The 21,169-nt window shown below is 52.1% G+C and overlaps 7 protein-coding genes across 7 annotated transcripts; 1 reads left to right on the top strand and 6 right to left on the bottom strand.

Moving 5' to 3' along the window:
* Positions 1-5,673: 5,673 nt before the first annotated feature.
* Positions 5,674-6,279, bottom strand: COCMIDRAFT_90872 (uncharacterized protein; the record flags this gene model as incomplete). Its single annotated transcript, XM_007688183.1, has 1 exon — positions 5,674-6,279. One exon carries the CDS (start codon positions 6,277-6,279, stop codon positions 5,674-5,676), a length of 606 nt encoding a protein of 201 aa, XP_007686373.1.
* A 1,641-nt stretch (positions 6,280-7,920) lies between these two features.
* COCMIDRAFT_24949 (uncharacterized protein) lies at positions 7,921-8,541 on the bottom strand (the record flags this gene model as incomplete). Its single annotated transcript, XM_007688125.1, has 2 exons — positions 7,921-8,356; positions 8,420-8,541. The coding sequence occupies 2 exons, from the start codon at positions 8,539-8,541 to the stop codon at positions 7,921-7,923; spliced, it is 558 nt and encodes a 185-aa protein (XP_007686315.1).
* Positions 8,542-10,544: 2,003 nt separating this feature from the next.
* Positions 10,545-11,712, bottom strand: COCMIDRAFT_24948 (uncharacterized protein; the record flags this gene model as incomplete). Its single annotated transcript, XM_007688124.1, has 2 exons — positions 10,545-11,623; positions 11,676-11,712. 2 exons carry the CDS (start codon positions 11,710-11,712, stop codon positions 10,545-10,547), a joined length of 1,116 nt encoding a protein of 371 aa, XP_007686314.1.
* Positions 11,713-11,982: 270 nt separating this feature from the next.
* Positions 11,983-13,074, top strand: COCMIDRAFT_90913 (uncharacterized protein; the record flags this gene model as incomplete). Its single annotated transcript, XM_007688182.1, has 1 exon — positions 11,983-13,074. The coding sequence occupies one exon, from the start codon at positions 11,983-11,985 to the stop codon at positions 13,072-13,074; it is 1,092 nt and encodes a 363-aa protein (XP_007686372.1).
* Positions 13,075-13,669: 595 nt separating this feature from the next.
* Positions 13,670-16,510, bottom strand: COCMIDRAFT_24946 (uncharacterized protein; the record flags this gene model as incomplete). The annotated part of the gene is made up of 3 exons (XM_007688123.1): positions 13,670-13,852; positions 13,944-15,675; positions 15,726-16,510. 3 exons carry the CDS (start codon positions 16,508-16,510, stop codon positions 13,670-13,672), a joined length of 2,700 nt encoding a protein of 899 aa, XP_007686313.1.
* A 444-nt stretch (positions 16,511-16,954) lies between these two features.
* COCMIDRAFT_24945 (uncharacterized protein) lies at positions 16,955-17,947 on the bottom strand (the record flags this gene model as incomplete). The annotated part of the gene is made up of 3 exons (XM_007688122.1): positions 16,955-17,255; positions 17,315-17,717; positions 17,776-17,947. 3 exons carry the CDS (start codon positions 17,945-17,947, stop codon positions 16,955-16,957), a joined length of 876 nt encoding a protein of 291 aa, XP_007686312.1.
* Positions 17,948-19,571: 1,624 nt separating this feature from the next.
* Positions 19,572-21,049, bottom strand: COCMIDRAFT_90892 (uncharacterized protein; the record flags this gene model as incomplete). The annotated part of the gene is made up of 4 exons (XM_007688181.1): positions 19,572-19,773; positions 19,827-20,242; positions 20,290-20,712; positions 20,768-21,049. The coding sequence occupies 4 exons, from the start codon at positions 21,047-21,049 to the stop codon at positions 19,572-19,574; spliced, it is 1,323 nt and encodes a 440-aa protein (XP_007686371.1).
* Positions 21,050-21,169: the final 120 nt, after the last annotated feature.

Raw genomic sequence — 21,169 nt, 5'->3', positions numbered from 1 at the left:
TTGTGTGTACCGCAAAGCGCCCCCCCCCCACGAGTAGTCGGATGGGCGCGTCTCCCCCTCGAGATATTTGAGAAGCATAGGCACGAAGAATGGTACGAGTCCTATACCTGTGTCTAAGATATAGGCAATGAGAACGCCAAGTGAGTTGCTTTGAGGCTGCGAAGCTTCCGAGTTTTGGGTCTAGGAGGAAACCAAAGATATAATTCCAAGCCCAACGAGGAAGGGCTCTCCAGCAGACCAGTCGAGCAACAAAAGCCGGGATCCGGATTATGAGAGCTGTGTTGAACGATACATGCACCCACCACTTTTCGCTCACAAGCTGTGTCATGCGTTTCTCAATCTCCAGCCACAGCTTATCCTCACTCTCGCTTCTGAGGCTCGGCTGTTGTTGGCTGGTACTTAAAACTCACCTTTGCGTTATTCGCGGACCAACATCATCAGCTTGGCTGAGTTCAAGCAAATGCCGCTTTAAATTCGCTTGGGCACATGGCAGGCGTCAGGGGAAGATGGAAAATTTAGTAGCGTGGGCTTGGATCACGCCGTAGTCCTCCTTCAATTCCAAAAAAAAAACGAGCGTCGTAGTGCTTTCAAGGTAGTAACGATTCCAAAGACAATGTTTACGTAGTCTCAGAGTAGAACTCGGTTACTTTGGATGCTAGCAGAAATCATTGCGGCGGCAAGGCTTGCAATTTCAAAGTTGGACGTTCTTCTAGGTAAAGGCTGAGCGCTAGTTTTAGAAGTATCTTGTATGTTTGTGGTGAAGCGCTGGGGGGGGGGGGGGGGTAGATTGTGTAAGCATAAAACTCGTAGTCACTAGGATTTTTTTTGTGTACTATATTACTGTGTTGTTCTCAAGATCTAAAGTAATAGCTATGAGTGAAATGGAGGGTAGAGAGCCCCTAAGTATAAGGCGCGGGGCATGCTTCACTACTACCATGTGATATACCCAAGACATCGCCCCAGCTGCAACTGAGATTGCTTTCTTGTTCGAACAAAAAATCTTTCTGCTCCCACATACGTATCATTCGTGAAGTGCAATCGTGTATTATCACGCGACAACAGTTCTTAGACGTAATACACCCATCATGATCCACAGGTTCCACCTACCTGCACGACCATAATTCTGCACCCATTCTGCACTTCGCACATATCCTGCACCTCCCTTGACCCACCACATCCACCGGCCTCGAAATTGACTGTCCTATAATCACACTCTTAACCCCCGAATACCCTTGCCTGCTTATGCGGGCGATACCTCTTCCCAAATTTACAGCTTCATAGTAGAAAGGTATATATATAATCTTACACAACGAGAGGCTTAACATAGTAATTAAATACAAAAACATAGAAAGAAACATACAGGAAACTCAAGGTAATCTCGTATTTCTCACTTCATAAAGGTTTATCCCTATGTATTTCTATCGTACGTGAGAGAAGGGCGCAGTATATACACCCACACACACGCCTAGAATCCCACCTTCCCTACTTCGACTGTAGAACCGCAAAACAAAAGAATATCCCTTCACTCATCACCAAGACTACAAGTAACCATGATTTCCCCTTTCCTACTAAACTATTTTCTCAACCCCCCCTTCCTTCATCCCAGCGACTTACTCTCCCTAGCTTAAACATGGAAACCCCCGTATATTATACGGATATACCACCACAAACCCCAGATACATTGCTATATCCTCTCCCACCCCTTCCATTCCCCTCCACCACCACCTCATCTCTCTTCCTCTCTCTCTCTCTCTCCCTCATCCCTACCTTTCCTTCACAAAAGCAACCCCCCAATCATCCCTGATGAAATAGAGACCTAGTGAAAAAAGAAAAGCTAACCTCGGCCTTTTCGCCTTACTTTTCTCTCTTTAGAGAAGAAGGAGAGCAAAGGGGGGGGGGGATGCATGTACGGTACTATACCAGAACATCCATATCCCCCCCAACCTCGAATATATCCACTACACACACACCCCTTCTCATTCCGTCGCAACCCCCCCCCCCCCAAATCACACCACTCCCCCTCCCGGACAAAAGGGAAACCCAGAGAAAACAGGGTAACCTCGGTTGCAAGCCTCACTCTATCCCAGGGTAAGGAGGGGAGCAGGGAAGGGGTGTGTACCTTACACATCCAATCACTTTCCCAAAAAAAACCCCCAACACCCTTGCACCTACTTACGCATATGGGGTAAGTAAGGTAAGGAAAGTAAAGTGGCTACTATGGGATCGGCTGTGTGTGCGCTAAAGGAAGACGGGAAAAAAAAGCTTGAATCAAGTTGGTGTAGACTGTCTCACACACCTACCTATTCGTATGGTTTGTAAATACGAGGGAGGCTGGTGATATCACAGGAGATATTAAAGTTTAGTGGGTGCTCATTTTTTTTCCTTCCAAGGCTTGGGGGGGTTTGGGTCGATCATGAAAAGCTTGAATTTGGCGATTTGTAGATCGTGGTTGCTTTGTTGAGGGGGAAAAGGGAAGAGGAAAGCTTGATTTTTGGGTGGTGGAATGGGTGGTGTGCAGGGGAGGGGAAGGAGAGGGAGAAAGAGTGGTACTGGTACTGGTGATTGCATTTGCAGAGTGGTTTTGGTGGCGTGTGATGGGTCCCCCTTGGAAAGGATACACCTAGGTTGTGGATACGAGGGGAGGGGGGAGGGTTGCATGGGATGTGTGATTTGAGATTGACTCGTCGTCACATAGAGTAGGTAGTAGGGGTAAGAGTTGGAACTGCGGCTGAGTCGTACAGACGTGGGTTGGTTGGATGGGTTGTTTCGACGGGTTGTTTCGACGGGTTGTTTCGACACCTAGCTGTGGCTGAAGGGTTGTTTGCTATTTTCTGTCGCATTGCAAGGTACTACTAGGAGTTGGTACAACGTAGCAACACAGTTCAATGTCGCGAATACAGTGACCGCCGGTTCGATGCTGTTCTGCAATGTAACAGAAGCCGCAACAATGGAAGGGGAGTGATGTCGTGCGACGCAAATATAGCGGGTCGGCCGAAAACAAGCCTCGCACTTGTAATCTCTTAGCTATGCTTATCCCGTTGGACCTTTTTATTTTTCGGGGATCGTCACTGACGTGCGTGGACGTGCGTGAAACATTTCTTCTCTGTGCACATACCTTCCGATAAATCAAACTTTACCGTGCGTCGAACTTTGGGAAACTTTGTTTATTCTCAGCAACCCCTTGACGACGGCAAGACGGTAACAAGCATGCTGATCGCGGGCTGGGCAAGCTTGATACCACTTTGACTTTTGTTTTTGTTCAGTGCACGTACTGCTTTCCCTCGTACGACGCGCCTGTTTTGTGGTGTTTTTTCTTCTTCCAAGGTTCATCAAAGGTTGCGATCGGCATTGACGAAAGCATCACCAGGACCAAACTTCCAGGACCATGACACAAGACTTGAGGTACGAAAAGGAAAATCAAGACGAAAACGACGCAGGAAAGAGGGGTAAAAAGAAAGCAAAATGGATAATCTGGTTCATTGACGGTGCTTGGTATAGCTTGATTTCTTCCAAGCATGCAAGATAGCTTACCCTTGTGTGTGTGTGTGTGTGTGTGTGTGTGTGTGTGTGTGTGTGTGCGAGCATCCAAATTCGTAGTCGAGGAGCAAAAGGTTCCAAACAGGCAGGTCAAGAAAAATTCAAGAAGACACTCAACATGACTAATCGAACGATGATCTTGATGATGCGCGTGAGTTGCCATATTTTGGCCGTTCTCGCCGAAACCTTATCCTACTGTTGCGGACACCGAAGTTGGAAGTTGGGGTAGGAAGGGTGTCAACGTCTAGGGAAGGTGGTCGAGGCAGCGGGTTGTCATACGAGAGGGGCCAGGGAATAGAGTTTGAGGGATGGAGGGAGAGAGAGAGAGGCTAATCGCGGCAGCATAGAGCAAGAGAAGCTAACACGTAGGGAGGATGTAAAAGGGTAACCGCCGCGGGCGTAAAGGATTTCCTTGTTGGATCTTCATCCCGGGGGGTTGTGTGAAGTGTTTGCCTTTGTGATCGGGAATATTTTGCAAGCCATGCGCGGTGACGGCGGCGACCGCGGGCGCGGCGGCGGAGGAAAGGCAGCAGCAGCGGCGTTGGTTGATATCCGCATGCATGTACGTAACTTTGTACAAATGTACTTAGGTACATCCAGCCATATATGCATGTACAGATGAGTGTGTGTGTATGTGTAACATACCCCTCGCCCTTTCCCCTGGCCATTATCCACTTTCCACTGCCAGTGGGAGCCTTTTCACCAAGTACCGGGCCTTGGCAGTGACCAGGCAACAAGCATGGCTGCAGCTACGTATCCTGGAGCTCCGTTGAAATATGTACAGCTAGAGTAGCCTGCAGCCATGTCCTGTAGTGTAAGTATGACTGCGGGTGGATATCGATAGCGCGGCGAGTGGGCAGAGGGAGACTTGGAAAAAAAAAGGCCGATGACGCGTCCGTGCATTGTGAGGGGGGTCTGGAGTGACGCCGAAACACAGCTGAGGGAGGGTGGAGATGTGGCACAGGTGGTGTGGCTCGGCAGGGTGGCACAAAAGCAGCCATCCAGAGCGCGGCCAGTGGCATGATTCCGTCTTCGCCCGCATTAACTTTGCTTATTACTCTTACTGGCGACACTGGGCATGGGAGTAGCGGCTGTCTGGGTGAGTCGCCGTGGATCCGGCGGGCGGAAGCCAAGCCCTCGATGCTTGCTTTGCGGTGTACAAGTCTCTTCCCTAGGCGATAACTCTGCCCTCTTGGCTCCGCTTGTAGCGGTCAGACAGTTATCGTCGCTGCACTTTCTCAATATACGGTGTGGGCAGTGGGTAAAAGCCAGGCCTAGAGTAGAGTAGAGTCGTCAAACACGTAACAAGATGCGAGTAGTGGTAAAAACAACGGGTTATTTTCAACTAACAAGATAAAAAAACAGCTAGCTTCTAGAACAAAATGTGCACAAACCCATTCCATGCGATTCGTGAAACGGCGTAGCTGGGAGCAACGAGGCCAAACAAGAAGAAGAAGAATAATAATAATAATAATAAGCGAACCCTGTGCAGCGACAGCGCCTGTGCTCGTCCTGTCAGGGAACGCACACCCGTTTGCGTCGACAGTGTGATTTTGCCTGCATCGCAGCCCAACGCCAAGAATAGACCTCGTAAAAGCCATGCCACAACCAGGAGCGGAGCACATCATCCCTTGCCCGTGCCATGTCTGTAAGATGGCGCCCATCGAAAATCCATAAAACCCGTTCCCCGTCCTTTTCCGTATAAACGCCGGGGGCCGAAATGAAAAACGCCCATGTCTCCGTGGCCGAGACATGCTGATGCGTAACACGCGCATCAGAACAGTGGGTATCCAAAGTATAAACATGAAATCAGAAGACGCTAGACAACCCAAAAGCTAACAAAGCAGACGCTGCAAATAAAGAGTGGAGTAATGGTCGTAGCGGTGGTAATGCTACTTGTCCGGGGACCTGTGGCCAATGCACATGTGATTATGCCATCGTCATGTTTATCCGGGCCGAGGAGGGTTGGTGCCTGTGTGGCTGTGTGGATCCGGCGGAGAACCGCTTCTTCGCCACGGTCTAGACCGGCGCGCCTTGGCTTTGAGCGGCGCCATCCAGGCTACCAAGTCGAAGGAAGAGGAGAGGAGAGGAGATGAAAGTAGAGGAAACAAAGAGGCGACTAGCACCAGTGGCCAATCACCGGAAGATGCCAGAGATGCGCTTGGTTCGTTGGCGCACACGTGAGAGCATGTTGGCCTTGTGCGTCTCTGCGCCAGCTGGCATGGAGATGGAGGCGTGGCGGACGCTGGAGTAGTCGCTGACCGAAGTGTCGCTGGGGCTTCCGCCAGGGTTGCTCTCGTTGTCATCCTCGCGGACAGCAGGGTATGGTGAGTCGGGTGAGGGGAAGAAGTAGGCGTCCAGGCGCGAGTTCATGGCACGGTTCTTCTCTGATGCTGCAGTGACGAGACTGCTCTTGCTGCCTACACTGGTGGCGCTGTCGGTGCGGGTGATGTTGTCGAGACGGATGTCGCGACGGGCGGCGTTGAGTGAGGTAGAGTGTGCACGCGCAAGTCCGGACAGGGATCCAACGGGAGGAGCTGGGCCATCACCAATGAGCTTGTACTCAAACTCGGAAACGTGGCCGTGGCAGTAGGGGCAGTGGTTGCACTTGACCTCCCATCCTGAGATTCCTAGCTTCTTGCCGCATGTGGAGAGGTTGCTGGAAGGAGTGCATGGGCGGACGAGATGGTACCAGCGGTGCTTGCATGGGAGCACCGTAACGCAGAGTTCGGCGACGCACATTGTTGCGATTGTTGCTGCTGAAGTTCAGGTGATTTCGAGATAGATTCTTTTGCGAGCCGAGTTGTGGCGAGACGTTTTGAGAAACGGCAATGTGGTTGTGGAAGTCGTGGTGGCGGAGTGGAAGGTGACGTGCGGAGCGCTGTCACGAGACAAGGACGAGTGGCAATCCGGGGTAGAGGCGAGTGGCCAGTGCTGGTCTGGCAGTGAGGATGGAGCGTGAGTGAAGAGGACTGGGTGAGTGAGGACAGGCGTGTTGATGAGTCTGTCTATGGTGCCGAGAGGAGCAGGCGGCGGGACCGGTGTTATAAGCGTGTGTAAGGTGGAGGGGGAGAGTGGTGGACAGTGTAGTAATGCCGTGTGCCAAGGACTAGCAGCTGATAGGCCGAAATGGACGATCACCCCTTGCTCGCTTGAAAAGGCAAATTGGGCGGGGCAGGTTGAACGGCGGAATTTAGGACGAACAGGGCCAAAGAGGACGGTGCTTAACACAACCCAGGGCTCGGAGTTGAGGAAATGACCAGAGGGATTGGCGTCGGCGGCTTGGGAAGATTCGTCTTACCAGACGATAGCGGTGTTTGGGTTCAAGACGGAGGCTGCTGCAAGGGGGGGAGGAGGGGGGAACTGGTGAGGTCAGGCTTTTAGTAGTGTAGTGTAGTGTAGTGTAGTGTAGTGTAGCGGATGGGCATGTGTGTTGGGTGTGTGACTGCTGGAACGACGACGACGACGACGACACAGGCAGCGTGTCCTTATTTAACAGCCACCCACACCCACCCATTGCCCACTCCGCTGGGCGGCGGAGCGGGCCAAAGTTTGGACAGGGGGTGTTGTGTATCCAAGGGCGATGGGTGGTGTGGCCATGGCCCAAGCCCGGCAACGCTCGTGGTGCTAAACGCAGGCTAGGGTGACATGTCCTTCGATGCCCCATGTCGGTCGCGGCGCCGGGACGCAGCACGCGGCTTGTGCACTAATCAAGCACCAACATGTTGGCCCAAGTCGATCTGTGCCAGAATGCTGGATAATGGTGGACGAACATGTCCATGACGGATACACGTCTCTCACCGCTCCCAGCCCAGGCAGCGAGACGAGCAACCCTCTCCAAGTTCGCCGTCGCAGCAGCACGCTGAGGGCGGCCACGCGATTGGCACTGCTGCCCCTGGTCTCAGCTGAGTCGTCGGCTGCTTTTTCTCGCTGTCCACACCCGCCCTGACACGGTGCCGGCTCAGACTCGTGTGTGACGAATGACCAGGGGCTGGCTGGCTGGTTGCCTATGTTTGCTTGCACTTGCACTCACACTCACACTCACACACTTGCCCAAGGGACGGACCAAAACGGTTCTGGCTCTGGCGCTGCCATCAGCCCGAGTCGGAGACGTTGGCTCGCGCCGCCATTGATGGATTGATGGATTGATTGTGTCTGTTTGTTGGCTGTGTTTCTCTGTGCGTCATCGCTGGCGTATATTCGCATATGCGTAAATGTCTACATACTTACTTGCATCCCTAACGCATGTGCCCCATGTACGCAAGCCTGTAGTATGTATACGATCAGGGCCTTTTTCTTACTCAATCGATAGCATGCTGGGAACTAGCCAACAGCAACGCAGCTTTCGGCGCCGGTAGCGAGCGGAAACCCCCTCCTCGCTCGTCACTGAGTTTGCTGATCCACCACATGCCTTGCCTTGCCTTGCCCTGTCCTGCCCTGCCCTGCCCTGCCCATGCAGCGCTGCTGGATGAAGTCATGCCTCGTGGCCGCACATCTACTCCACATCCCGCCGCTTCCATGGCCTACTGAATCATCTCTGCCGGCCAGCGACCGCGGCCAGCGTTTGGCTTTTGGCTTTTGGCGTTTGGCGTAAAAAAAGACCAACCGCCAGCGCCACACTACTATACGCCTCGACGGGCAGGCCCCGCACATGCTGACCGCTGCGTGGAACCAAAGGGCGCCAGACCAGGCCGCACTTCCATATTGCCATCGCGTGGGCGCAGAGTGCAAGTGCTGTCGCTCAACCACACCTGGCGCCAGCGTATGCATCTCTCCGGCAAGACATGGCGAAGGCGCACATGGGCGCACACGAGCAGGGCTGGCGATAGTAGGAGCAAATCAGCCAGCGTGCCCAATCCAGCAACATAGCCGTTGCACAGACCGCCCCTCCATTTCAGTCTTCAGCCCTGTGGGAAAAATGCACGCCCCTTTTCTTCGAGAACGCACACGCTCTCGCCGTCGAAACCGCCCTGGCTTAATCTCCCTTCGGGCGCCCACAAGCATGTCTTGTTTGCAATGCCGCCCAAAGATGGGGAGGCCCGTGGAATCCCCCCTCAGATTGCGATTGTGTCAAGTTCCCCGTGATGCGAGGGTCTTTGTCGGCCCAACTGGCACAGCCTCAACGCCTTTATGCGCCGGTTGGCCGCTGTAACTGCCTGCGATTCGCTCCGCTCCTCTCACGCGCTGCTCACGCCTCTTGGCGCCCGTTCTACCATCCTAGTCCCGCCTTGGCAGCCTTTCCATCCCATCCCATCCCAGCCCTAGCACACAAACCCCGCTCTGCCCGTCAAACACCAACGCCAGCGCATACCTCGACTGCCACCCCTCGATTGCCGTCTGAAAATCCTCTTGGCTATCTGCCTTCTTACCCGCAGCGAGGCATTTGTCGACCTATGGCCTGTCCTGGGCGACACTTGCCCACCCCTTCCAGCCCCTCTCCAAGGCAGCAATCGCTCCCGATACTGTGGTAACAACACCCTCCAAGCTTGACGTTTCGTACCACGCCATCGGCGCCTTTTGTGCCAGCCTTCCCTGTGATGCGTCTCCATTCCTGAGCCAGCGAAACCACTCACAGTAGAGTACCGATGCCACACCATAGTCGTAGTAGTGTGGCCTGACTTCTGCCTCGGGTCCTCATCAAACAGGATCCCCGAGTTTCTCATGGGTGAGATGGTGAGATCGCGAGATCAACATGCCACGGTCTCCGACACGCCCTCGCTGTAACCTGCCAACTCTCCGCCAGCTCTCCCTGCACATCAAACATGATTAAGAATGACACCATCCGCACAAGAAAAGCTTGGCAGATCCTACACTCACGCATACACACACACATACACATGTATCCAAACTTATGTAAGAGACGGGTCACGATCTGAGCCTAGGGTCGACTAACCAGTAAGCACTTACGCTTCCAAAATGCAATTCCATATACGCGGCAGGGTTCAGCCTGCACATAACTCGGGAATCCAGCAATTCTCACTTGCCTCGTTTGGATGCGAGGGTAGCAATACTAATGGTCAATACCCCCAAAATCAAAAGGTTGCACTTCCCCTATGGTTGGTAGCAAAAAGGAATTTCTCCACTCTAGGCCCTCTAGTCAACGACAGTCCTACACCGTCGTTTTGACCTACTCCTCGGCGAAACACGGGTTGCCCATATCTCGCTCCACAGCAAAGTAATACTCTACTTCGTTAGCAGCAGGATCATCGCCAACCCCAAACCAAAGCAAGTTTGCATTTGCGTCTTTTTTTTTCTCTCATACGGCTCCCCAAGTATCTCAAGCTCGGGCCGCGGTACACCAACGCCGAGCCATTGCTTACTCCACGTTCTGTTATCTGGTCTTTACCATGGTGGATATGCACAGCCCCGGTGTACCACCCCGCATTCGATTTGTGGGCTGAATCACAGCAAGCGAGGTAGAACTTGCAGATAACAACACCTCGGATAATGACGTATCGGAAAACAATGCCTCGGATAACTGTTCCAGCATTCCGATAACAACTTCGCTAAAATCTATTACTGCACATTTCTGATCCTTCGTTACAAGGGTCATGCACCAAGACGGAACGGCACGTTTACTTTTATCACAGTCTTGGTAACACTGACGGAGACATGTAAGCCACAGCCTGGGCATCACCGATGGAGGTTACACAAATCTACATTGGAGAATGTGCCAGCACAAAAGGCTATTTCAGGACTCTGTCAGCCTTTGTCTAGGTCTTGTAACACCATGCAAGTCGTAGTAATTCTCACCCGTACATGAAAATGTTTCTCAATTACAAACAAAGAACAGACACTAAGCCAGAGGGATTTTTTTTTGCCGAGAAGATACTATACTAGGATGGTGTACCACATACCATATGACCTGTCCATGCTTGGTGTGCCTGGTAATTCGCTCATACAAATGCATGCCCAGAAAACACTTTTGAAAAGGAAATTCCCTCACTTGGTATACTTTAACTCCATTTTCATTTCGTCATTTCTTGATCATCACCGCTATTTACAAACTAGTGAAGCAACCTCAAGACTTTTACTAGATCGGCCGTGACACCCATGGCTGTCACTTCGCCGCCAGCGCCCGCACCTTGAATGATCAGTGGGTTGTTGCCATATCGCTTGGTATAGAAAGCGATGATATTGTCACTACCCTTTAATGCCGCAATCGGGTGACTCTTGTCAAACTTCTCAAGACCAACCTTGACATTGTTGCTCGGCACATCAACGCTTCCGACAAAGCGAATGACTTTACCTTCTTTTTCTGCATCTACCTTGAGCTGCTCCATCTGATCGTCGAACTGTGGCAGCTTCTCCAGGAACTCATCACCGGAAGAGCATGACTCAAGCTCCTTGGGGATGAGTGACTGAACAGGGAACGAAGTCGGCGATTCCACCTTGAGGCCAGCCAGACGGGCGAGAATGGTGAGTTTGCGAGCGACATCCAGACCATTCAAGTCGTCACGCGCATCTGGTTCTGTGTAGCCCTTTTCCTTTGCAGATGTGACTTCGGCGGAGAACTTGCCGCCACCACCGCCCAGCGGCTGGAACGAGTTGAACAGAAAACTCATTGTTCCGCTGAAGACACCCTCAATCTTTGTAACCTCATCCCCTGTCTCCACCAGGTCCTTGAGGGTTGAAATGACGGGCAGTCCTGCGCCGACTGACGACTCGTGGAAAACGTAGCCCCCAGCGCCATTGCCGTTGCTGGCAGAATTGAAGATCTGCGTCCACAGGTCGTAGCTTCCGGAGAATGCTTTCTTGTTCGGTGTGACGATGCTGATGCCCTTTTTCAAGAAGGCGGGATAGCTATCCGCGACATCTTGGCTGCTGGTGTTGTCTACAAGGACCACCTTTTCCGGTGCCTTTTGTAGGTACTCGCACAGTTGTGGGAGAGGGAGAGGCGAGGTCGAGGAGTTTTGTAGTTCAGACTCCCAGTCGGAGACGGGTCTGTAGTCTGCGTGGTATACGGCCTTCTTAGAGGTGCTGAGCCAAATGAGAGAAACGTAGTATGGCGATGAAGGCGATTGGGAGAGGCGCTTGGAGAGGGCGGATAACTGGGAGAGGAAGGTTTTGCCTACTCCACCGGCACCTGGGAAGCTGTTAGAGATACATGTTCGAGTATAGAAAGTGAGGTAGCTGACCGATAACGGCGATGAAGACTTGACGAGGAAGAGGCATTGTATGTGTGTCTGTGTATGTGTATCTGTGATTAATTGATCTTGCAATTGTACACCGCAACGAAGATGTATGAACTTTATTTAAAGTGTGAACGATTTATAAGTCTTCAAAATATGAGGCTCCATCAGTTGCGGAACCGCGCTTTCATCATTCAGACGTGGGGTACGCAAAATAATGAGTGGGGTAGCGTAGTGACGCAACAGTCCAGGACTCCACCGCCGACATCGCCTCATCCCTACAAACGCGCTCCACGCCCCAAACATCACACACATGTCATCCAAGGACGCCCACCTTTACGGCGCACGCCCAAAGGGACGCGCCAAAGCAAAAGAAATCTCTAGCTCGAGTAGCCTCGCTTTTGCATCCACGCTTTCCAACCTCATCAAGAGCTCGTCTTCCGAATCCAACAAGCCCACTGCCGGACGCGCGCGACCACAAAAGGAAGACATTTTCAAGACACACAACAAGAATGTTAATAAGCGCGCGCTCAAGGACCTCGAAGATGCAGATTTTACACAGAAGCACCGCGGCCGCACCGCCGAAGAAAAAGGCGAGGACGAAGTTGCCTGGAAGCGCACCAAGCGGCGAATGGAAGAAAAAGCCCGCCTCTACGACGCCCTAAAACGCGGCGACGTCGAAGACGTCGACGAAAAATACGGCGTAGATTTCGACCGAAAATGGGCAGACAAGCAAGAAAAAGGCGAAGCCCCATCTGCTTCAGACTCCTCATCCTCAGACGACGAAGAAGAGCAAGAACTCATCGAATACATTGACGAATTCGGGCGCACACGAAAGGGCACCCGCGCCGACGCCGCCCGTGAAGAACGCCGCAAACGCACCCTCGCCGCCGACGAACCCGACCGCTTCACCGCGCGCCCCAGCATGCCCGACTCCCTCATCTACGGCGACGCCGTACAAACCCAAGCCTTCAACCCAGACGCCACCATCGCCCAGCAAATGGCGGAGCTAGCCGCCAAACGTGACAAAGAACTTACACCGCCCCCAGACCTGCATTTTGACGGCCGCGCAGAGGTCCGGCAGCGCGGCATGGGCTTCTTTAATTTCTCAAAGGATGAGGAGGAGAGGAGGGAGCAGATGGCGCGGATTGAGAGGGAGAGGGAGGAGACGGAGCGGGTTAGGAGCGAGAGGGCTAGGAGGGTGGAGGAGAGGAGGGAGATGATTAGGAAGAAGAAGAGAGTCATACTGGAGAAGAGGAGTAAGGGGCAGGCGGAGAGGTTTTTAGATGAGTTGGGAGCGGAGTTGTTGGGGAAGGAGGAGGGTGGGGATGCTCCAAAGGAAAAGGGAAATGTTGCGAAGACTGGGGATGAGAAAGATGAGGCAAAGAAAGAGGACTCGGCGTAAAGGCTGGTTTTGGCGTTTATGCTAGATAACTATGATACCCGAATATCTAATGCTTTTATTCTGCAACGTGAATACAAAATCGAAAATGTGTATTACCCTCGAAAACAGAAGAGAACCTCCCCATATATATCCATGTTTCAAAAATCCCCCAAAAAGGAAGACTATTTTCTGCCTCAGACGGAAAGGGGGGGGGGAGAGAACACTATAGATTCAACAACTATTTCCGCATCTCCACATCCCTCTTTCTCTCTTTCTCTCTCTGTCTATACACCATTTGAACAAATGTACGAAAAAGAAGGAAAGAAGAAAAAAAACGCCTATGAATGCACCTTGTACTCAACCCCCCATCTTCACCTCTCCACACTCTTTACACTAAAAAATAAAAATGTAGAGTCTTGGAAACTCTCCATTATCTATGCAACCACTGCCTTCCCTTCTCTTCCCTTCTCTTCTCTTCTCTTCCTTCCTTGCTTCCCCAGCCTCAAAAATTTCTAAATGTCCAAAAATTCTCAACCAACCAGCAACGTAGCAGAAAAAGAATCCTGCTTCCAAAAAAAGGGGGGGGGGAAGGAAACGAGAGGAGAAGAAAAAAAAATCACTGTCCCAGCCTCTCTCCCGCACGATTCAACACATTCGCCGTCATTTTGATCGCCTCAGCCGCCTTGTTCCAATCCTTATTCGCAATGGCTTCGCGTGCAAACGGAAACACACTCGCCTCAAGACCATTTTCGAGGTCTGGGGCGAAAAGAACATGTTTGAACTGATCGCGATTCGGCAACTGATTATTCTTGTTAGCAAAAAAAAGTCACCACCAAAACACACTACCAAAAAGAAGAAGAAGAAGAAGAAGAAGAAGGGAAATTACTCACCCCATGCGGCCCTTTATCCTCCTTGCCCCCCGCCAAATCCAACAAATCACTCTCCACAGCCCCAATCTTGGCATTATGCCTCACGCGCTGCATCGTCACGCCACTCGATTCAAACCCTCCAGTGGCATAAACCTGATTATACCAGTTTTGCTCCCACGCGCCAAACGCCTCGGTGCGCTTCTTAAACATGCTCAGCGCATCGACCAACGGTTGAAAAATCCCAATGTCGTAATCAGCGCCCCCACTGGTTTTTTCGGTCCAGTCGAGCAAGGATTGGCCTTCTTGTTGGAGGGCAGAGGCAAAATCGTCGAGTTTGAGGGGTAAAATGGGTTCTTGGGCGAGTTCGAGGATGAGGAGTAAGGTGAGTTGGGTGAGGAGGGTGTGGTAGGAGAAGGATGGGTCGATGTACTTGCGCATCCAGGATAGAGTTTCGAAGCAGCTATGCGACAAAGGGTGGGCGGCGGGGGATCCGTCTTTCGAAGCGGCAGCGGCGGAGAAGCCAAAGTCGAGGGACGAGGTGCCGGCGATGTTTTGGAAGGCGACGTAGTCGCTGGTTGCGCCGAGGTTGCCTATTTTGCTGTTGGAGGCGTCCCAGAGTTCGCGGAGGGTTTTGTTTTCGTGAGGGTCCGAGAGGCGGTCGAGGATGCGGGTCCAGGCGTGTTGGAAGATCGGGGAGCCGTTGGCCCAGAGGTTGGAGCCGGTGATGCCCACATCGAGGTTGAGGTAGGCGATGGCGCCTTCGCGGAGGGCGTCGACGTTGGCTTCGACGTGCTCGGTTGATCCAATACGGTTGTATTCGCCAGCGTCCCAGGACGCAAATTCGATAGTACGTAGGGGTCTCCAGCCCTGAGCACGAAGCTCGCCGAGTACACGTACAACTTCGAGCATGACTGCTGTACCGGAGCCAGGGTCGGCTGCACCAAAACACCATGAATCCCGGTGGTTTCCGATAATGATCTTCCGACCTGGGTCCTCTGTACCCTTGAGTGATCCAAAAACATTTGTGATACGCTGCTGCTCGACTTCGTCCTGATTGTTTTGGATGTAAACCTTGGGAGACTTTTCAGGATGGCCAGAGTACCACTTGTCGCCAATATCTGGCACACCACCGACCCATTCATCTGGGAGTTCTTCACCAACGCCATTGAGTGACTGGAGTAGTTTCTGCGCATCCTTCCATGACAGGGGTAGACTAGGAATCTTTGGTACTGCGGGGTTCTTGTCCCGGGACATGCGCTCCATTTTCTTCAAACTCGGCTTTCCGGGTGTGAGTATGTCGCCCATAATCATGTTGGTCTGGGCAACTGAGCCTCGCTGTACGCTCTCGCCAGGTCTCCATTTGCCGTCGGGCCAGGGGTTGCCTTTTTTGAATCCGTCGTGTGCCGGATCAGAGTAAACCAGAACACCGACTACGCCCGCATTCTGTGCAGACTTTATTTTCATGGCCAAATCTGGCTGTGTTCCGTAGTATCGACAGAGCACAATTGCACCTTGCGCATCAATGCCGCTATCCCATAACCGTTTAAAGTCCTTCTTGTCGCAGTAGTTGACGTAAATCAGGGGCCCAGTAGCATTTCCAGACGCTGACATTGCGTGGTAGGCAGGCGTCTGGGCTTTCGGTGGGTTGAAAACATATGGCTCTTCGAGTTTTGCTTCCCAAGCCTTATCGGGTGGATCGACAATGGCAACTTTTCGGCCATTCTTCTTTGCATAGTTCATATAAACAAAGTATCTGTCAAAGTCAGCATATTGTGGGAAATTCCCCGTTCCCGTCTGACATACTCGTCATGTGTAAATGTATCCATATTTGCGTCCTTGAACTTTCCCTCGATCCACTGTCCCAGCACGTAGCTTCCCTCTGTGCCGCCAATGTGATCGTAGCTCGTAATATACTCAAGATTCTTTTCAATCCGCCAGCTCTCGACGCCCTCGACGGCCGTCTGGCGTATCCACTCTGGATTAAAGGGTGTGCCGAAGCCGCCGCCCATGGGTACTACCTCGCTAGCAACCAGGAAGTAGACGAGTATGACAATGACAAAGAGGCCAAGCAGACGCGCAAACATGGCCCAGCCCGGTCTGTATTCCTCAGATATAGTAGGCATATGGTCAGTGACGGCACTGAAGTTGGGACGCCACGACGGCCAGGGTATCCGGGGTAGATTCCAATTCGACAGCGAGTGCCGTATGCTGTTGAAGCGCTTAGAGAAACGATTTCGCGTTCGGTTCCTCCTCGACCTTCCTTCCTCTGCAGTTTCCGGGTCTAATATTTCCATCTCTTCCATGGTCTGGCGCAGGGCCTCGTCTTGGCTCTCCCGCACCGGGCTACCCAGGTCCGAGTCGCCATCATCGACCGACTGGACCGAGGGCGGTTGGTAGTATCCATTGCGTCTCCGCGAGTCGGACTGTGTGCGAACATCTGGGGTCAGGAGGCCCTGCCGCTCGGCGTCGTCGCTGATCTCGTTTGGTCCAAGGCGTGCCGGCGCATTGCGCGACGAGGTGGCCTCGTCATATGTGGGGATGGGGGGCGGCGAGGGCTCGCGGACATAGTTGTGCTTTTCGTCGCTCATGGTGAGCTGGTGAGGACCGTGGTCCTGGTGGGATTAAATGCGGCGTTGCGCAACGTGTTGGTAGGTAGGGGATGCTCGCCCGCGGGCGAATACTCGAGCGATGCAGGTGGATGAAATGGGGTTACCGATTGCACATGAACATGTTGGAAGGGGTGGCTAGGAGTAATGGCGGCAACAAGCGGGTGTGAAGAGGCGCGACAATGCAGCAAAACAAGGCCAGTGATTACGTCTGGTCTCGATGTTGTCGAAAGACCATGGCTGAGGCGTCTGGGGATGGCGTTGCGGATCAGCGTCCGCCGCCGAGTCCCTGTCATGTCCCAAGACCTTGGTACTCGAAACCCCCCATTCCATTCCACCGCAGCCCGCGTTTGAGACTGGAATCACCATTGCCATTATTATTATTATTTATACTTTGGCACGCAGCCAGACTCAATTCCAATTCCTCTACATGTTCCGACCACCCGTGACCTTGATCGTCTCTCCGTTGACATAGCTAAACAGTGGGCTCGCAACAGCCAGCACCGCGCTCGCCGCCTCCGTCGCTGTCCCCGGCCTGCGCAGCGGAATGTCTGCATACAGCTGGCCCTCTGGGACGGCAGCCTTTTGCGCCTGTGGTATTCCGAGTGCCACCTTCTCGCCATCGGGCGTCGTCACAAATGCGCCCGCCTCCTTTGCTGCCGTTAGCCGCGTCTGGATGTGTCCGAAAGCGACCGTGTTTGCCCGCACGCCAAACTGAGGGCCCCACCTAGATATTCGTTAGGATAAGTGTTGACGGAGAGAGGAGACACAGAAGAGAGGACATACTCTTTGGCAATCGTCTTGGTCATGCCCTGCACACCCGCCTTGGCCAGCGCATAGTTGATCTGCCCGGCATTGCCGTTTAAGCCGCTTGTGCTCGAGATGTTGATAATGTTCCTGGGCTCGCCATCCTTGACCCGGAAATACGGCGCTGCGGCGCGCACAATCTTGAACGGCGCTGTTCCGTGCAAGTCGACAATAGTCTGCCATTGCTTGTCCGTCATCTTGTGGATGACACCGTCCCATGTGTAGCCTGCATTGTTGACGATGATGTGGATCTTGCCTCCGCCAAACTCGGCCGCCTTAGAGATCAGTGTCTTGATATAGGCGTCGTCGAGCACGTCGCCTGCTACTGCTATTGCGCTACCACCTGAAGAGTTGATCTCAGAAGCTACCGCTTCGGCCTTTTCTGTATATATGTCAGCGACGGGCTCGCGAGATACTCGATATGCGCTCCATTAACTCACTTGCGTCTACATCAGCAACCACAACCTTTGCGCCCTCCTTCGCAAACAGCTTCGCCGCCTCTGCTCCAATTCCTTGTCCAGATCCAGTAATAATGGCAGTCTGGCCCGCCAACATACCCTTGGGGTAGTTGAGGTGACCAGCAATCTGCTCCACGCGCTTCGAGGACGACATGTTTTGCTATACACACGTGATGGTACAAGTCGAGAGTTTGGTTAAGCGAAACTGAAAAATCTAGGGCTTGAAACGTATAAGGATCGTGAGCATTTATGAGAGTTGGCTATTCTCGAAATGCGGAGTAGTTCTACCGCGAACCCCGGCCTCCCTGCTCAACATGCCGAGGTTCGCCCCGCTAGCGTGTTCCCAGCTTACTCGACATGCAGATTCATGGCTGTTGTTACATCAGACTACGCCCGACATTCATAGGCAGAGTCACAAGAACAGACGTCAGCAATGGAATCAATCATTAACATGTACTGTATTGGATTACTAGAACATGATTGTTGTAATCAGTAGGGAACATCCATTCCCATTGCTTGAGCCTCCAAGAACTACAACAAACATCGACAACGTGGATTGAGACCAAGGCTGCACTCACGTCCTCTCAACTATCACGGCAGCTGCTTCTCACAAAATCCGACGTTGTTCGCTTTGCCCATTGCTGCCTCGCCGATTCTCTGAGTTTCCTTCCGTGGTGTCTTCCAAACTGGGTTAAGCTGGACGTGGTAGACTTGTACTGGGTAGACCTGTACCGGGTAGATTCGAGCTGGGCGGGTCTGAATTGGGCGAGTCTGAACTGGGTAAAGTTGGACCGGGTAGACTTGAATCTGAGCCAGGCTGTGTCTGATCTGCCGCATCTCCACCTGCGTTGATCGTACCCAGTTCGATGTTTTCGATGTGAAGTGAGCCATTTCCAACAGTCGTCCTTGCTGCTGGTGCATTGGTTCTGTCTCTGTTCCTTTGACGGTTACGCCGGAATAGACAAAACCACCTTACTGACCACCCGAAAATTAAAGTGGCAGCAAGCAATGCACAATTCCAGCCAATAACTTGGAAGAATTCGCTGACTTCGGGACGTTCGCCCGGAACATCTGTCGTTTCTGTTGGTTGTCCTTCCATGGTCACCCTGAGAGATTTCTAGCTGAGCTGTTGGTGAATTGTTTGCACCAAGGGCGGTTGCGTGGAAGACGGAGGGGTAACGGTATTGTGGATTTGGCAACGAGAGGTGTTGATGGTTGTGACTTTAGCGATGGGCTTGATACAAAAGTTAAAAGTGGTGGGTTGTTGAATAGCGATAACGATGCAGTGAAGTAAGAAGAAGAGTGAAGACGGAGACGAACAGTGGTACTTAAAGGCCCAGTGACAGGCAGTTGGTCTGTCAATATTCCTGCCGGTTGTGTTGAATCACGCTTTCCTGGCAATTTCTAAGTGCAGGTACACCTGCCCAACCTTACCAGACTGGCCTTCACCAATGTGTTCAAACTGACCTTGGCGACTGCTGTTTCTTGAAGGTCATGATTACCGTCACTGGAAGCTTGACTTGAGACATGGAAGCCATGCTAATTCAGCACACACACCTTATACCGCTCACCTGATAGGCATGCTTTGCTCTTGCTGTTCAAGACAGGAGGGGTACTGCAGTGATTTGTATCTTCTTTTACTAAGATACCAAGGAATTAGCAAGATTAATAAATTAACTCTATTTCCGTTGGATGGTGAAGAATGTCTAGGTCTCATTACTAAATTGGACAAACTACAAGAAGAGCCTTCATAACTCTTAGTGAAAATGCTTGAACCACTATAACTTAGACTTGACAGCTCCATCATGCTTCCAACCAGGCATGTCTGATAGGTCCTTTGCCGGCGCTGCTCTTCTCGACTTCAACGCATCGCCAGTACCCGGCCGCCATCTCCACGCATGTGCTAGATCATCTGCTAGCGTACCCTCGAGCAGCTCCACGACGTGCTTGCCGATATTTGGCAACAACTTGAAAGTATGACTAAATACGTCAGTCAGTATATATTATCAAACACCAAGGTTCGAGATACATACCCGCTGTCTCCAGTAGCAAGCACAAAGTTTTTCCACTCGGGGTGTTCACACATCAATAGCGCAGCATCGGCCGTATCTGTGCACCAGCACAGATGTCTATTCAATAGCTCCTTCTCGGTGAACTTGGGCAGAAATGTCGCAATAGCCTTGCGAATGCTCACTTCAGAAGCATCGGGGTAGGTGTCAGTCGGGTGCTTTGCTGCCGATCTGGGCACAGAGATACGTTTTGGTACTTTGGCGCCATATGGCTGATGCTGCTTGAATCGCGTGAAGCCTGGAAACTCATCGCAGACTTTGATGACACCATGCTCGTCAGGCTCGAAGAAGAAGCCGACATCGCCGTTGTATACTACAGGTGCGTTTTTGTACTCTGCTGCTTCTTCGGGTGTGAGTTGTATGTGGGCATATACCCAAGCCTAGTAATATTAGATTGAATGCAAGCTCACACTTTGATAAGACCTACTTTTGAAACGCACTGCTCTTCCAAATCAACCAATACGGGACTCCAAGCACCGGCTGCAAGTACGACCTTATCAGCATAGTACCTTGTCCCATCTACTGTCTCGACGCCAATGCATACTCCTTCAGCCAGAAGAGGTTGTTTGAACGATCCAGCACCACCGAATCCAAATTTGACTCCGCTATCGCGCAGGTACTCGCCTATTGCGTTGATGGCTTTTGCTGCAGCGAGCCAGCCGCCATCTTGGCTGTAGACTGCTTTCCAACCCTTGATTTGCTTGCGATCTAGAAGCGGCATTCTCTTGAGAATTTCGTCTTCAGAGTCAAGCCATTCTGTTGTTTCTTCGAGTCCAGCGTTGGCGTCGAGAAGAGCCTGGTATGCTTGTTTCAAATCTGCAAGTCCAGTCTCGCCATGAGCGCAATCCAGCTACGCTTCTGTCAGTATATAGCTTCAAAAACGCCATTCTGTCAACTCCACGTACCCGCCCAGTATTATGAAAATACTCTTTGAATAGCTCATCTTCTCTCCACATCTGACGAGCTTCAAGACTCAACTGGAGATCGACCTTGTTCCGCAAGCGGATCCCCATGATCTTGTTCAAGTCATTTCCGGCCGACTGCGATGATGGGATAGGATATGTATCAAGGACGGTGATATTTGACGGTGTGTAGCCCGAACGGACAAGATGAAGAGCTGTCGATGAGCCAATAGTACCACCACCACCGACAACGATGACAGACGTTTTCGCTCTTGAAGGTGCCATATTGAAACAACGCTTGGCTATAGTCGTATTCCGGGGAAGCTGAAAGTCTTTCTGAACGGAGGCGCAAGTCGTGATTAGAGACAATCCACAATGGGTCACGCCCCAAACGCCCGCCGGTTA

This window comes from Bipolaris oryzae (assembly GCF_000523455.1).
Source record: "Bipolaris oryzae ATCC 44560 unplaced genomic scaffold scaffold_38, whole genome shotgun sequence".
NCBI classification, from domain to species: domain Eukaryota; kingdom Fungi; phylum Ascomycota; class Dothideomycetes; order Pleosporales; family Pleosporaceae; genus Bipolaris; species Bipolaris oryzae.
This window is presented reverse-complemented; position numbering and strand designations above follow the sequence as displayed.